General features: G+C 34.2%; 1 protein-coding gene across 2 annotated transcripts in view; it reads right to left on the bottom strand.

The window, feature by feature from the left end:
* Phf20l1 (PHD finger protein 20 like 1) overlaps positions 1-17,176 on the bottom strand; it is a 65,736-nt gene that overhangs the window by 25,816 nt on the left and 22,744 nt on the right. For both annotated transcript variants that reach the window (XM_038342707.2, XM_038342706.1), the window contains 6 exons: positions 14,651-14,864; positions 14,012-14,137; positions 8,973-9,055; positions 5,311-5,560; positions 3,144-3,332; positions 2,685-2,894 (listed from right to left, as the gene is read on the bottom strand). In XM_038342707.2, the coding sequence (XP_038198635.1) occupies positions 2,685-2,894; positions 3,144-3,332; positions 5,311-5,560; positions 8,973-9,055; positions 14,012-14,137; positions 14,651-14,864 (1,072 nt within the window). The remainder of the gene's footprint in view (positions 1-2,684; positions 2,895-3,143; positions 3,333-5,310; positions 5,561-8,972; positions 9,056-14,011; positions 14,138-14,650; positions 14,865-17,176) is intronic.

Genomic DNA, 17,176 nt, shown 5'->3' with positions numbered 1-17,176 from the left:
TTCATGAGCTGGGTCTTGGATTGAATTAAAAGGAGAAAGCAAGCAGAAAATGTGTTCATCCGTCTGTTTCCCGACTGTGAATATGATATGATGAACTGTCAAATGCTCCTGCCATTTTGGCTTCTCATTTTATATTCCCTAGAACTACAAGCCAAATGAACCTTTCTCTTCAAAAACAAAAACAAACAAAACTGCTGAGCACTGTGCTCTTAAAATGTTAAGCTCACTTACATGCATACCAATAAGATTACAGTTCCACAAACAGATCTGTAAATGTAGTGCATGAAAATCCAAAGTTTTCACTTTCTTTGGAAATTGTCTTGCTATTTTCAGTTTCTGTGGATGGGTCGGCATGAATGAGAGACAAAGATGGGCTGAGTCTCCATTGCAAATCTAGCCCTAGAGTATTCCTCAAACAGGAAAATAGAGCTCCTGTTACCAAAACAGAACAGCCAACCAAAACTAGCCACAACCAGCTGCCATAGAGTTGTCCTCATGCACACCATCCAAATTGCATGATGTGAAGTTACATGTGAGTGGCTCTAACTGCCCAGGACTGAAAACTTCAAACTGGATCACCCACATTTAAATAGCAGGAATCGCCTGCTAAAAAACTACAAGCAATGTAACAGATGCTAACCCTATGAAGAACCTTCTAAAAAGGGACATTCCCTCCCAGTTTTCCTACCCTCCAGACCTTTGCTGTACATACTACTTCTATATGTCCACTGCTCTTTGTTATATGCTGAAGAAACCTGATTCTTTCGACACTCATGTGATGTGGAAAGGGTGAATCCTTTACCTACTGACCTACATCCTACCAAACTCTCCAAACAGTTACTGCTAACATTTTAAAAGAGAAGACAATGGTTGTGCCTTCTTTTTGCTCTTGCATAATCTAACATTATGAACATTATGACTACCTCTCCAAGGTAGTCAATCATATAGCTGCAAATATGCCAGAAATTTAAAGGGAAAACAAACAGCCAAACCAAACAAAAGAGGACCCAGTAAATCTCCTGGTTAGAAGCAAAATCATCTAGACAAAGGATTTTGGTGTACAAATACTGTTTTGATTTTTGGAATAAACAATATGGTTGACAGGACATTTTTTTAAAAGGTGTATTTGCCTGCATGTCTATGCACCACATTTGTACTATATCTTTAAGAGGCCAGAAGAGGGCACTGGATCCCCTGGGAGTGAGGTTATAGATGGTTGTGAGGTGCCATGTGTTTGCTTGATATCAAAGGCAGGGCTCTCAGGAAGAGTAGCCAGTACTCTTTTAACTATCAAGCCATCACTCCAGTCCTACATGACACTATTTATGACACATACTTCTATTGATCTGTACTTCAGTCTGATTACAATCAATTCAAATATATATTTTAAGGAACATACAAATATCTTCATATACACATCAAAAAATCATTTTTCCAGTAGGTACATGTTATTATGACATTAAGATCATTCTCATATACTGAATGAAGTGAGGAGTTACAGACCATTAAAATAGTACATGGGACCTTTACAAGAAAAACTTCCTCGAAAGGTCAATAAGTCAGGAATTTTGTGGAAAAAAAAAAGAAAATGAACTGAATTACTCTAAGATCAGGTTAAGAAGAATATCTAAGGACAACAGATCAGATCTGAGCAATGAAAATCTATCAAAATCAACCAATTTTCAGATGTGGGCTTTTTTTTAAATAAGGAAAAGTCATCATTTATAAACCAATTTAAATCTTTATAGGTAAAGTGGAATAGTAGATAATTATGTACTTGAGAATACTAACATTACTACTTTGAAAGAAAGAACAAGTTAAAGGCAGCAGATTAAATTAAGATACTGATGTCATTATTTTAGTGTGTAGCATGGACAGAGCAAAGCAAACTATATTTTGGCTTCATCCAAGAAGCTGCCTCCACATTCTTTGTGGAAGATGTTGTTAAACATAATTATTGCCAACACATATAGCTACTTTATATTTGTCTCCTGATCTAGCTTGATTCCAATCTCTCACCAGCCAGTTCCAAATTAATAATTTACTTGGGAAGAAGACAACTGAAAAGTACTATTTGACTTCTGAAAATTTTATATATGTGTGTATATATACACATATATTATTTTTATGAAACTTTAAAATTATAATATTTCTAAATAAAATGTTGCAACTTTACATAAGAAATATGAACCATGTTAGATTTAAAAGATCAACTTAATAAAAAAATTACCACCCATGTTTTTGGATTATAAACAATAACATTACCTAAAAATGTGCTAAACATGGTTGTCCCAAAAACGTAATAATAAATTATATTCAGACAGGATATTCTGTCTCCAAACATGAGCATACACTTACGACACAGGTAACACAACTAAACTCAATCTAGATTCTATTTAGATTTAAATTCTACCAACATTTGTAAACCTAGGAACTCATCCCCTGAAGTATCTTCTTGCTTCATGAATAAAAATTTAACTATTAATTTCTAATTGTAAAAGTAAGGATTTCATATAATCTATTTCTTGTTGTTTTGAGACAGGGTCTTGCTATATTGCCTTAGTTGACCTAAAACTTGGTAGTTTGACCCAGCCTTAGAAGTCCTTAGAAGTGGAATTTCGTATTAATCAAGTGGAACTAAATATCAAAATGTTTAGGCCAAACTTAACTAAGAGCTTCCTTACCAGAGGCTGCTGAAGCTCCTTTTACATCACTCACTACTTTGGAGGAGGGATTTGCAAATGACTGTGTCTCCTCCTTTCCTTCCCTGGAACATTCACCACCAGAAGAGGAGTAGTCTGGGGCTCGAGGTGCTATGACTTCTGAACCACAACTTAAATCAAGAGGGAGACAGGGTCCCAGCTTCTGGAGTGGCATATGTGCAATAGCAGGAACTATATAAAATCAAAAGAAAAAGAAAATCATAATATTAACACAGACAAAATGGCTCAGTTCATATCAGTATAGATCACTGGTATTTACACAGTGCCTGGCAAAAAGAAGACACCAGAAGGTATCTGTAGAATATGTGAAGTGCTTCTAAGTCCAAGAGACATTAAGAAGAAAACTTAATGTTCAAACAATTGCTGTTAGATATTTATCTTCCTTTACATTTGGTTCTATAGGAAATCAATATACATTACCCTCTGGTACTGAAGATTCTTGCTGATTCTGAGAACTGAGGGAGAATACTTTCCCATCAGTGGCTGAAGAGGAAGAAGGAAGCTTTTCTAGAGAATCATCAGGCATGGGTAAGGTGGCTAACCGCTGAGATCTTCTTCTCCGCTCACTATGCTTGCAAGGTCTAGGGGGATTCACAGGCTGTGGAGGACCTAGAAAAAGATCTTCAATGTTCACGAAGCAGATACATACCAGGATCATCTTATAATATTTAAGGAGATAAGCGGGGGAAAAATGAGCCATATTCTGCCCTGTGGTGCTGCTACTAGATAACCACAAGAAATGGAACATTCCAGAGGCAATCAAAAGGTGCCCTTTTCACAAAAAAGTTCATCAGAACTTCTAAAATCTAACCCTACAAGAACTCTAAGACAGTTCTATGGGACATTCATTTCCAGTAGCTCTCCCACAGTGTGAGACTGGAAAGGGCTCTCCAACAGTGCAGTCTTGTGCTACTGTCATTTGCCTCCAGGAAAGTAGTTTCTTTGTAAGCAAAAATAGGGGAAGGCAGGTAAAGGGAGAAAGGGAGAAAGCAGGGAGAGAAATTCCTTTGCTACATAGCAAGCCTAAGCAATCTAAAGGGAAAGGAAGGCAGGGGCACAGGTGATAGCTTGTACATACATTCCACAGTTGGGGCTTTGCTTTCTGGCCTTCCCCAAGTGAAGCTGCTGCAAATAACCCATCCCATCCTTACTCTCCCACATGGACTCTTACAGAAATCGGGGGCCTGATTCATTCAAAAAATTGAACACAAACAAACCAATGCATTTATTATGGCCAAATTAGACTATAATTTACATGATACTATTCTTGCCATTAAATATTTTCATTTGTTCCAACAACTAACTGTATCATTTATTTAACTTTTAGCAATGTTAACCCAAATGTTTGGATGATTCTTTAACACTTGAGAGTTCCTCTTTTACCCTGGACTATGAAATGTTGAATTATATAGTAGGTAGGATTGTATAGGTAAAGTAGTATTGCTAATTTAGAAAGAAGTAGTTTAAAGGAGCTGATGCTTTGATAACAATGAAAAATAATGAAAAAAGACAAGATGATAATGGGGAAAAATCAAAAGACAAATGTAACTTTTATGATACTGTGGTTGTATTAATATATAAAATAACTTCAAGATAAAATGCTTTTTGGTGTGGTGATAATCTAATGACTACTACTGATGTTCTTTTATAAAGAAGTTTCAGAGATAAGAATTTTCTATTCCCTTTGTTTCTCCTTATTTATTAAAAAATAAAGACTGATCAAAGTTTAAAATATGTGGTTTAATGATAAATGTGAGAACGGAATGAAAAACAGATTAGCATGTTTAATAAAGTCTTCCAAATGCCAATATCATTATTCTGGAAGACACAACAGAGGACTGTTTAGAAGGAAATCTGCCATTCTTATGTCCTGATTACAACACTAATCTATTTGCTGAATAAAGGGGCAAAAGGAAAGTGTCACCTAGCTAGACATGTACCAGATAACTGTTCTCAATGCTAAACCTGGGGTCAAATAAACCTTATCTTTATCTAGCCAAATCCATGTTAAAAACAAAACAAAAGCCAAAAACCCTTTTTTAAACATCTAACACTAAAATGGTAGTAGCCAGCAGTCAAATCTTTATAACCAAGAAGGCATTCTCCTTTCACTAAGAATGAGACAAGACTCGAGGCTGCCTTGTTAACATAAAAATAAATAAATAAATAAATAAAGTGCACTACAGGTAAAAGGAGATGCCTCCTGCCTGGCCACAGAGGGAATGAGGAGTTATGTAAAACACCTACCAAGGGTCCTTCTACAGTTCTTTTTGTTTCCAGGGGTGTTTTGTTTGTTTGTTTTTTGTAATGAATCAGGCCTTGTATTATTAGCTGAGGAGAGTACAACTGCAATGGGACCCCGCCATTGCACGGCAGGGCTGCTGAAAGTGCACTGCAGACTTGGAACAGTAAAGCAGTAGGAAATGTCCACGATTTCCACTCTTGAATTAGTTTTAAGCTTTCTCTATCATATCCACTTAATTTTGAGTTTTCAAAAAGCAACTTCATAAAAAACAATAGTACTAAAACAAAACTGCTTTGAATCTATCTTACAGGATAAGTAACTATTTGTAAAGTCTGTGCTCACTAGTTTTATTTATCACTGAAGAAAGCTGAGATACAAGCGTCAAATCCTTGGCTTGTATTAATTCTGGGGCAAGTGGTGACTTAGGGGTTTTTATACACCCAGAAGACTCTCCAGATTCATGTTTGCATTTCTTGCTGCGAGCCTTCCCTGAAGACAAAGTTGAGGATAACAGTGCAGGTTTCTGAGTGTTGGCAGAACTGCTAATGACAGCTTCATTTTTTTTCTGACTTTGAGGTTTAGGTGAAATCGCCTGAATAAATAATAAAAAATTGATATTTTTATTTTGGTTTCTTCATTTTTCTTCTTGTAGTCTATTTTTGATTGTTATGCAACTTTAGTATCCAAAAACATTGTTAAGCAACATATAACATTTCTATTACAAATGAAAAACCAAAAAGAACCCCACAAATTATGAACTAAAAGTTGACTAGGCTGTCTTTAAAGGGATACTGTCAACTATGAGTCTGTGTTTTTAATGCCTATGAAATTCTTCCATATTAAGTATCCTACTGGACAAACTTTTTCAGTATTAATTTGAAATTTCTCTCTTCTGAAACTGCAATTGTCAATCTTATTAATATCAGCTAAATGAATGAAAATAAGTATTCCAGGTTTTGAAGCTCTGAAGGAATACATTCAAAAGTCTGCCTTTTAGAAGAGTTTTTATAGCCTCTATCATCAAGTGTGTGGCTGTCTCAGTAGACAGTTTCCCTTTAAAGAAAGATCTCAACAGGAAAACAATGACCAAATTAACAAAACATTCTCTTTAACTCATTTTAGTGCTGAAAGCTAGTTTCATAAGCAAAATGCATCATGAAATCAGAGCCACCAGCAGTAGAGAGTTAAAAGACTAAAAAACAATACAGAACAAGCAACAACTACAACAACAACAACATAAAAAAGATAAAGTGTAAGTTAAAACATTGGATTTAAAAACAAAATACGTCGCATTCTTAGATGAGTTTTTACCTTATTCCTGCCAACTGATACTTTTAAAAAAATTAGAACTTTTGTCAGTTCTTTCATTAAGAACATTTTATTCACGTGGCAGTAAAATTCCCTGGACATGTAAAAATAAGTGTGAAAGTATCGACTGTTAAAGACAACAGAAAGCAGCCACAGTCGGCCCACATTCTGTCATACTGCAATGCCTACACTGATTTTCATGCTGATATCTGACAGCAAAACATGAGATACAAACTTCTAAAAATTGATATTATAGCAAGCCACTATAACGAGTAAAGTCACTAGTCCTATGAATAACATGCCTGTCCCCAAGAAACTGTTTAATTACCATGTATTTGGGAAAGGGGGATGATCATTGAATTTGTAATCTTCTGTTTTCTAGACTATAAAAGATCATTGCTTGGGAATCAAATAAATAAATAATTCTGTTCTCATTAAAATAAAAGTTACTCAGACTCTGGTGGGGAAAATTATATATTTGATATTAAATATGGCATCACTGAATGTTCTAAGATGGCATGCTAAGGATCTGACATAAAAGGGCCTGTGTCAAGTGTCCCATTCATTCAACTTTCATTTTCTACTTTTGAATTTCTTCACTACAAATGTGTGCAAGTGGAACTTTCATTTGAAAAAGAACTCCATGACTGGAAAGTATTCCTAAGCTTATCATAAAAGGTGTTGCCAGGAAAGTAATTAGAGCCATTACTTGTAAATAAACAATTTTATTGTTCATCTTCACATATGTGAGAGACATCACTACAGCATCCATTACTCTTGAGTTACAAAGTTATAAAACAAGATTTTAAAACTTAAATTAATAACTTGGTAAGGTGCTTAACTTCTAAACAAGGACAAATTAACATATTTAAACCTTACTGAATTATTATGCATCAAATATCCAAAAGTAAATATATCATCACATTTCCCTAATACAATTAAGTAATCTATAACTAATAATCTGATAATGGGGTCCAAGACCACAGTTTGAATCTATAATAACTCCATTAGCACAGCAAATTGTGGCTGTAGGCATGTTATCAATCTGTCATAACTGGCAATGTAACTTCTTAGAAAACAGAAGTTAGCAACAATCAAAACTCATTTAGGTCTCTTGCTGATACCAACTGAGATAGTTAAGAGTTTTATAACTCGGCTTTTTAGCTTAGAAGCAAGGCTAACATATAGCATAAAAATGAAGAGTTTGGTTACAAAACATTTTCACATTGAAATCAACCTGAATAACAAAAAAAAAAAGAGAGGGAACAGCATGATGTTCCTTAAACTCTAGAACAGTTTACAAAGGTTCCATTAATGATTATTGGTCTCTGTTACAAAATTGCTAAGGACTTTGAAAAGTCTTGAATTATGCAAGTACTAATAGCCGAGTCACTCTAATTTCCTTTTAAAACTGACTTTCTGAACTGGTTACTGACCTCTAAACTAACTTCCACATATATTAATTTTCACAATCACATTTACCTCAAAGATAATGTGTAATGAAAGATTGACATTGTAATGAATTTTCCAGAAATATTTTAATACCCAAGTCCCTGATATGTTGCATTCTGAATATAATGTAACAGTTGTAGGAGTACAAAATATTGTTATATCTGGGACCTTGAATATAGTCATACACAGTAAAAAAAGTTATTTAAAATTTGGTTGGTATACTGACAATAACGGCAAAGACTTAACCGTTTGATGCTGATAGAAAACCAGAAAGTATGAGTCATTGACATATTGATCAATTTAAAAGACCACTGATTTAATACAACATTAATGGAGGCACCAAAACAATGTACTGCTTTCAAATCAGGCCTGAATAAACACTGAAAAACTCAATACAATATCAATTAAATTTGGGCTATTCTTTAAACACATATAGAGAAGAACAAAAGATACTCATTTTAAAGTCTTCTTTACTAGGCTACTAATAAAGAAAATTAAGATAATACAAAAAGGGTATATTGAAACTACATTAAGGCTCAGATTTTAAAACAGGAGAACCAAAGAAATCCAGTTATGGCTATTACTGTATTCGTACAGTGCCTAAGCAGGTAAGCCCTTAGAGGATGGAAAAGCATGCACAGCTCATTATGTACAGTATTGTGGGAGCTCAAAGGTAGACACGGCCAATTCTAGCAACTGTAGCCTTCAGTTTTAAATTTTTCTATTAGGTGGTTTAAGACAGACCCTTAAACGATTTTTAAATTCTCTTTTTATTGTAGTTATTAAAATATACATCCTAGCAAAAAATTTATGGCTCATTGATCAATTCATAAAACACAGTCTAACAACACCAACTGTTACAATATAAAAGAAACTTCTTATAAAAGAAGTTTAATTAGATGTCAAAAAACCCTGTTTAAACTCACAAATAAAAAGTATTTGTGTAAGGGTCTTTTTGAAAGCTAAAGGTATCCAGCTGGAAGCTCATACCCTGGGACGCCTGTCTCCAAGCCTTCTAATTTTGGAGACAATGGCGTTAATATCAGGCTATGGAAAACAAATAAGCTAATGAAGTCCATAGTTTATCTGCATACTCGGGAGAAGGCAGAGATAAAAATATATCATCAACGAGTCAGTGCTCTATTCGCACATCTGATCAGAGGGACACCTGCAGTCCCGTGGGTACTACAGCTCCGTGAGCACTCCAGTGGGACGGGAGACAATCAAATGCTACCATTCCATACCTGCTCCAGGACTGGAGCTGCCGCAGCGCAGCCTTCTTTCTTTTCAGCACCATCTACCCCAACAGCTTTGGATGCCAACAAACCTTGACAAGAATTGTAGAGAAATGGCTTGTTAGAAAAAATAGTAATTTCTGCACAATAAACTTCTAAAATGATAGCAGATGAAATTTCCCATATATAGAAAGCATTAAAATGCTATCTTTTAAAAAATGCAAACACCCTTAACAAGAGACTAAGTCAATATTGAGAGTTGTTCACATACGTGGGTAGTATTTTTCTAAATATTACTTTTGAGATCCTTAAATATACACACTTATTTGGGGAAAAAGGTTCTGGCTTCCAAGTCCAGATAAAGATGGTTTATTTTGCTAATACTCATAAAACAAGAGTAGAATATCATTCTATCATCATACTAATTTTAAAAAAGTATTACTAAATTTTAATTCCAACCTAAATTCTTTAACCTAAACTTTGTGCATTTGTATCAGTGCTCATTTATGTCTTATTTTCCTACAAAAGTTTCAAGACCATTTCATGGACCAATTTTATATGAAAGGGGAAGAGTGTGTGGGTCATTTGAACACCTGGCCTGACAACTTCATTCTATAAATGGTGACAGAATGAAAAGTTCTATCACTAACACCTCTCTATATTCTGCTGCCTTCATTAATAAAGGCATCTCGTTGAATACAATTCTTTGCTCATTTATTCAGTACTTTCTGTGAGACCAGGTTTATTAGGACTTTAAAATGACAAATACTCAGTTTAATGGCTGTTTTGTTTAGAAGAGGAAACATATAACAAGTGGTACCAACAGTAAACATGACATAGCAATTTTTATCAGCTTTATTACTGAAACTGTTAATATTACTTCACGGAAGGGAAAAGTTTCCTTGAAACACTACAGGATAGAGAGCTACTCACAAGGCAACATGGCCTGACTTTCTCAAGTAACTATCCCAAAGGTATTAAATGACCTAGATGGGAACACACATATTTACATGGCCTCCCTAAAGTATTAAGAGAGATAAATATTACATGAGGCAGAAAGCACACTGGCTTTACTAGAAAGCTGAATACCCACAGCTGAGTATGAAATGGAGGCTCAGTAGAAAACAATGATTTTGATACATCAGTGACTGGTACTCCACCTATTTTGAAACAACAGTCTACATAGTTTCTCCCTTTCCCACATAACATAGTTAGATTTAAGTGAGAAATAAAGGGATATAAACTATTTTATAAGGTTTTTAACCCACAAATTCAATCTTAATAACACTGTAAACATTTTATATGCACACAAAGGTGTAGTTTAGGTTATTTCTTTAACATTTAAAACAACAGTCAGTGTTCTTTTTTTCTTTTCCAGTTAACATTCTTGAGAACAAATGAGCTACTGAAGTTTTTGTTAAACAATATAGAATCAAGGTCTTTTTATGTTAGGAAATGAGCAGAACTTCTATCTTTTAAAGCTATTCAAACACGACAAATATTTGTCATTCAATATATGAATGATACTTATTCTGTTTCATTTCATAGACGTGATAGAATAGTTTTTTTTATATTCATCAGGAGATGAGATGAATTATAAGCTCAAATTTCAAAATATGGTACAAGTTGTAAAAGAAACAAAACAATCCATCCATAACCTATTACAATAGTATAGACCATACTGATTAAAAAGCTATTTCCATGTAGTTGTTGGGAAGAAAAAGGACAATCTTTTCATGTGGCCATAGATAATAATGAGACACAACAAACTACTTAAAATTAGATTTAAAGATACACTCTTATCTAGAGAATTCAAAAGCTCCAAATATAAGCAGTAAGACCTTGTATGCTGGATATGCCTATTTAAAATGAATTACTAAGAATAAACAAAAGGGGACAAACGACAAAATAGACACTTGAGGAGGATCTACTTCTGCCTCAAGAGAAAGTCCAAAGCCAGTTACCTTTTCCTGCCAATTATAAACCCGAAGTAAATGAGAATTTGAATGTAACAGATGTAATTGACACAAATGAAATTAATTTTAATTATTGCAAATACTTATTATCAATACATTACAAACAGGACTTCCTCCACAAAAGTATCTTAGAGAATGCATGATACAGAATCAAGATATTAAACAGTAGGTAGAAGTAGAATATTAAATCATCACAAATCCTATCAGCAAACAAATTCACTTCATAATAATCTACTTCTCTGAGAAGCAGGAGGTCACAGCTCCGTGGAACACAAAGGGGAGTGCTCAAAATACTGGTGAATTTTATGTGTCACTAGTAAATTTAATCTCAGGATTTTTTCAAATATTTCAAAAATCCCTGACATTGCACAAGCATTTCTTACGTCCAGCAATGCCTACAGTGATTAGAGTATACCAACTACTACAAACTATTCTTTATTATTTTACCCTGTGCTATTATTTTACAGTTGCTATTTTCAAATCTACTAAAAACTCAATTTGCTTGCAACTTGTTTTAAAGTTATGAATTCTGGCTTTCAGTGTAAAACTATCTACCTCAAATGAATATATATATATATATATATATGATAGAATATATGTGATATATATATATGATATATATATGATATATATATGATAGAACTGTCAATAAGGCACATCACATATTGAAAAGCAATAACCAATGGGAATACACACATATACAGAATCCAACTACAATTTTATTTCTTCCTAGCTGCAAACTTTGAAAATCTCATCACTTTATCATTCTCTATACAACAATCGGATTAGAATCACCATAGGATTAATACGAAGGGAAGGAAAGCAAAACAGTGAATCATTACACAGTTAAACTTATCCAGTTGCTGGTTCACTAATCTTCACCTAGATTTTTAAAAGTAGAGTGGAATGAGAGGAGGGTAAATGAGAACAAACTACTATGATTCTTGCCCATTTTCTCTTGTAAAGGAAAGACACACATAGAACTTGGTAAGATTAAAATACAGCAAAATTTCAATATGAATCTGCTATTTTACACTAGTTCTTATTTCTTTTCATGGATCAAAAATAAAATTTCTTGTACATAAGCAAATCCAGGGTTAGCCAACTGAAGACAATCTTAACATCTAACGTCTTTTTGCCTGGCATATTTGTGACATGAAATCAAAACTAGAAGCAGAGAAGCTAATTGTGATACATTTAAATCTTCTGAGTTAATAATGGGAAAAGGCCATAAAGGCTTCACACGGGTAAGACCTTATGTGTTATTCTTGTTGCTAAACATCACATTTAAAATTCTTATGGAAAACTGAAGAAAAAGTCCTTCACAGAAGGCCTGAGGTGTTACTAAGCAACCAGGATGACAACGTGAGGCACAAGGTAAAAGGTTCTTTTATCCTTACTACTCCAAAGCCATGCATCACTGTGGACTCAGTTGGCTTGTTTTTTAGTTTCCTTATTTCTTTAAAAGATGAGCTTGCCCCTCCCATTAAGGCATTTAGAAGCAGGCATATGTCAAAGAATATTGGCTGAAACTAAAAACAGGTGATATGGCTGAAGGAGGAAAACCCATGATGCTGGCAATTAGTTGTATCCTGTCAGTGGCATTTCCATCTTCCTTGGTCTTGAATCCTCAACAGTGTAGTTTCAATCTTTATCACAGGAGAGAGAAGCAGCTTTCCACTCTGCCCTGCAAGTAGCACTGAGTTCTGTATTTTAAGCCATAAGCGAAGTCTCAAGTTGACAGCAAAAGTATCAGTTTAGAGAAGATTCAGGCTTTCTCGAAGGCTAACAATTTCTAAAGAAAAGGGTTCATTGGGTGAAGTAATACTAAGATATTTCCTGAACTAAGGGCAAAAACAACCCATATCAGAGAAATCCATGAAAGTACTATAAAAAAATGGAATGAGCCTGATCCCTTCAGTGCTGAAAGAATCAAAATCCTCAATGGGCCCTGTCAGAGCAGCTCACAAAAGCCCTCTGCTCCAGGCATCTGTCAGTAGGTCTCCTCTTCTGAAAACAGACACAACCACACTTAATATTTATTTGTGACCCTAACAAAGGAGCTAATCTTCTTCAAAGTACTTAAAAAATGCCAAAAAGGTTTATTCAGTTTTATTAAACCAGAGGCCCTTGAAAATATTTTGTTCTTAAAAATAAGATGTCTGGGGAGGGTCTTGGTCCTGCTTCATTGTGATATAACAAGCTTAGTTAACTCCCATGGGAGGCCTTACCCTATTTGAGGAGTGGATGGGGGCTGCGGAAGGAGGTGATGTGAAGCAGAAGAAGGGGAGGGAGGGGGAACTATGGTTTGTATGTAAAATGAATAAAAAAAATTAAAATAAGAAAACGAAAAATCAATGTCTGAACCATTAAAATATTTAAGCTTCCCTTTAAATGATGAATTATAATCATGTTTCTTTTAAATACTAGAAACCAATTAGGCTGACAGCCTAGAAGTGTCAGGTATAGCATGATTGGCAATAGCTATAATACTTCAATTCCCTTTTCTGTCAGCACTACTAGCCTGGCTAGGGTTGTATGCACTACTACTATATGCTACACTACTATATGCTACCTTACAAGAAGGTACTCTAGAGACCAACCTCAAGAAAAAAGCAGGGAGTAACAAATGAGTAAGGAACTTAATTTACTCAGATATCCAAAATTTTTATAACAAATGGTTCCATTCTTAAGCCTTGTCATCTGTAAGACGTTTATATGTAAAAATACTTAAAACCAGCGAAATGAAGTCACCACAAGTTGATAAATGCAGATAACCCATTCTGACAGAAACTATTCCTACCAAGGAAGAGATTTCAAGACTACAAACTCTTATAACAATGGGAACTGATGGATCCTCACAACATCCCTGTGAGGTAGGTAAGAAATTCATGGTATTTTCAGCTTGTAACAGACAAAGATGACAGTGTTGAGAGATGCTTACTTGAAGAACCAGAAAGTAATCAACTCATTACACTGAGTCAAAAGATCCATTTTCCTTTATTAAAAAGAAACTACTCTAACATGAATCCCTTAGCCTCCCCCACTGCCAAAAGAATCATTGTAGTTTACCAGTAATCTTGTTAAGTCGTGCTCTCTTTGCCTGAAATGAGTTTCCTTGATTATTTTTCCTCTTGTTTGTTAATGTGCTCTCTGGCTGTGGAAAGACGATCTTTGGAACGCTGTCTATGTGAAGTCCTACTTTTAACAGAACACATATATGAGAATTTGTCTGGAATCCAAAATTAAAACATACAATTAATAGATAGCAAATTAGTAAAAGTGCTTTGTATATTACTTTTTTAAATCTAATGCTTGATTATGACTGGAACAAATAAAAATCTCTCTGGATTGATACAACAGAAATAAAAGTCCCCTTCCTTCTTAAAGGAAAGCTTGAAGAGAATAATTTCTTCTATACAGCACATGGAAACAGCACAATCCCTTAAACACTTAAACCAAAACTTTCAAGTAAAAACCTACTAACAAATATATAATGATTTATACTCAAGAATATTGAAAGCATCTAATGCCAGTATTTGACAGTATCCTTATAGTTATGTATGAGATAATAAAGTTAGTCACCTAATTAAACTAGGAACAAATAATTTAATTCTAAGTTCAAAATTATAGGTAACCAAAAGATTTGGGCTTATTGCTACCTCAGTTTACCTGTGTCACAAGAAAGGAAAATAAGAATGTATTTTGTACCAAACGGTTCACTAGATGTAGGTAGCTCCTCCTTCTTCTCAGTCTCTATTGTGGCTCTGCAAGTTGGAGTTTCTGCCTTCCTTGAAGGCACTGTAAGCCACTTTCCCCCGTCTCTCTCTTTCTCTTTATTGCTGTTAGCACTGGTCCGAGGCTTAGTCACTGTCTTATTTTTTGCTGCAGCTGCAGCAGCTGCTTTGACTAAAGCAATCCAGTCCTCCAAAGGAAAACATAAAACATGAAGTATTAAAAATCCAAGTTTTATTTCACTAATAAAACTATGTATTACATCTTGACAGCTACTCACACATACATACATGTAAAAATTAGGCTAACTATATTTATGTGGCAGATTATCAGTATGATTGAGTTTTTAGTTTAATAAATTAGTGGTTGACTAAGCTGAAAATCCATTTATAGGATGAAAAAATATTCAACAGCATATAGTTCTTGGATATGATTTTATATAATTAAATAAAAAACTTATAAAGCCTATAGAAAATATGGAACGCTATATAACATGCTATTTCATAATTAAAAGTGACATTACTTTTCTTTCTTTCATAATACAGTGGATAAGAAGAGAATTACATTAAACTCTTATATGTATTGAGAGAAATATATTACTACTGTTCCTTTTTAAGAAGCACATACCATTCAATTCACAGTTAATTTCTTAGAAATCAATCTATGATTTTACTTTTTCAACATTTAAACTTTAGGATCAGTTTATCATATCTTCATAATACTTGTAAATAAAAATTTTTAGTTGCTAAATTAATTTGTTTTTTTAAATTTATTTACTCTGTTGTCTGTCAGTATGAGGGACACACATGCATTGGCATGCATATGGTAAAAATTTGTGAAAGTTCTTCCACCATGTGAGTTGTTGGGTTCAAACTCAACTCAAACTCAGGTCATCAGACTTGTCAGTAAATGCTTTTGCTTGCTGAGCCATCTCCCTTGCTTACCTGAATCTTAGTGTTTCATTTTTAACTCAAAATTCTTTATTGTGAAAGTATAACATGGTGGTTATACTATACATAGTAGAAAGTGGTACTATATTGACTTTTAGTAGGAAAAATTTTTAAATAAATATTTGTGATGTCTCTACAGAGTTAATCTTCCACTCATGTCCCTAAAGCATTGTCTAAATGGGCAATAAAGTTCATCCAACATGATTAATTCCTATTATAAGCAACTGAAATAGTTTTAAAACAAAAATGAATTTAATTAGTGAATTTTATGAATGAACATAAGCAAATAAAATGATCATTAGAAAATTTAAACAAAAAATAAAGGTACTAACTAGTTGCCCTTGAAAATACATGGTGATAAAGAGGCCGTCGTGAACAAACAACAAATGCATCCTCAGCTATCCCTCCCCTCCATCAAAGATCTTCAAATATCATGTGATTTACCTAACAAGGTTTTTTGTTTTGTTTTGTTTTAACTCATTTTCTATTGAATGATCCACAAGACAAGCCAGGTGTCAGTATAATACTAAAACACAATAGCTAATAAAACAGAAGGGGTTAGGCAAGGAATTTATAAGGCAATAAAATTAACCATAAGACAGTGTGACAGAGAAGGAACAAGCAAGGAAGATCAGAAGTTAAAAGTTATCTTCAGCTATATGGGAAATTCAAGGACAGCCCAGACTACACGAGACCATCTTATATATATATATATATATATATATATATATATATATATATATATATATATATATATGGAGAAGAAAATATAATGTGACAGGACACAGAGAAATGAAAATACTCGAGACAACAGAAGAGAGTATATTCTGACTGAAAAGAAAAACTAATGGGAGACTTCAGGGCTAAGGGCATAGGAGATGGTCTCTAAAGACAAAAAGAATTGGTTGGAAAAGGGATACCTAAAAAGGGAAACCAAGTCTTCCAAACAAGATTTAAGACACTAAACAAAGGCAAAGTAGCCATCGTGGGATGTATGTGGAAGGACTTAGGCAAAGAGAAAGTAGCTGGGGACTACTATAGCTAAAGGTTGAGCTTTGAGGCTCATAATCAAATAGTGCAGTGACCAAGTCCAACAACAATAGGAATCCAGGGGTGGCCAACACAGACGAAGGAGGAGTAAGCACAAGCACACCAGCAGCTCCATGAAGAGTTTACAAACTTATTGAAAGAAGGAAATGTAACTTCAGGTTCCACACTACAGTTGTATTTTGTTATTGGTGGTATTGGTGTTGTTGTTTGTTTGCTGTTTATTTGGTTCTTTTGCAACTGTCAGAGAAATGTCAGACAAGGTTAGGGTCATTTCCAACTCGAGTTATTTTCTACTTTTTTAAAAAAGACAGCAGAAGGAAAATCACTGTGGCTTTCAAATTTTAAAAACTTTAAAATGTTTTTCAATATTTTAAAATATTTTTTAATCATTAAATACTTCCAGTGTACCTCCTTTGAACTTTTACATAAGACAACCTCAACTGTCAAAAACAACTGATGATGCTTTACCATGAATCAGAATCAATGACATGCTTGAAATCTC

This window comes from Arvicola amphibius, chromosome 9 (assembly GCF_903992535.2).
Source record: "Arvicola amphibius chromosome 9, mArvAmp1.2, whole genome shotgun sequence".
In the NCBI taxonomy this organism is placed as follows: domain Eukaryota; kingdom Metazoa; phylum Chordata; class Mammalia; order Rodentia; family Cricetidae; genus Arvicola; species Arvicola amphibius.
Note: the sequence above shows the minus strand (reverse complement) of the source record. Positions and strands in the feature narration are given on the sequence as shown.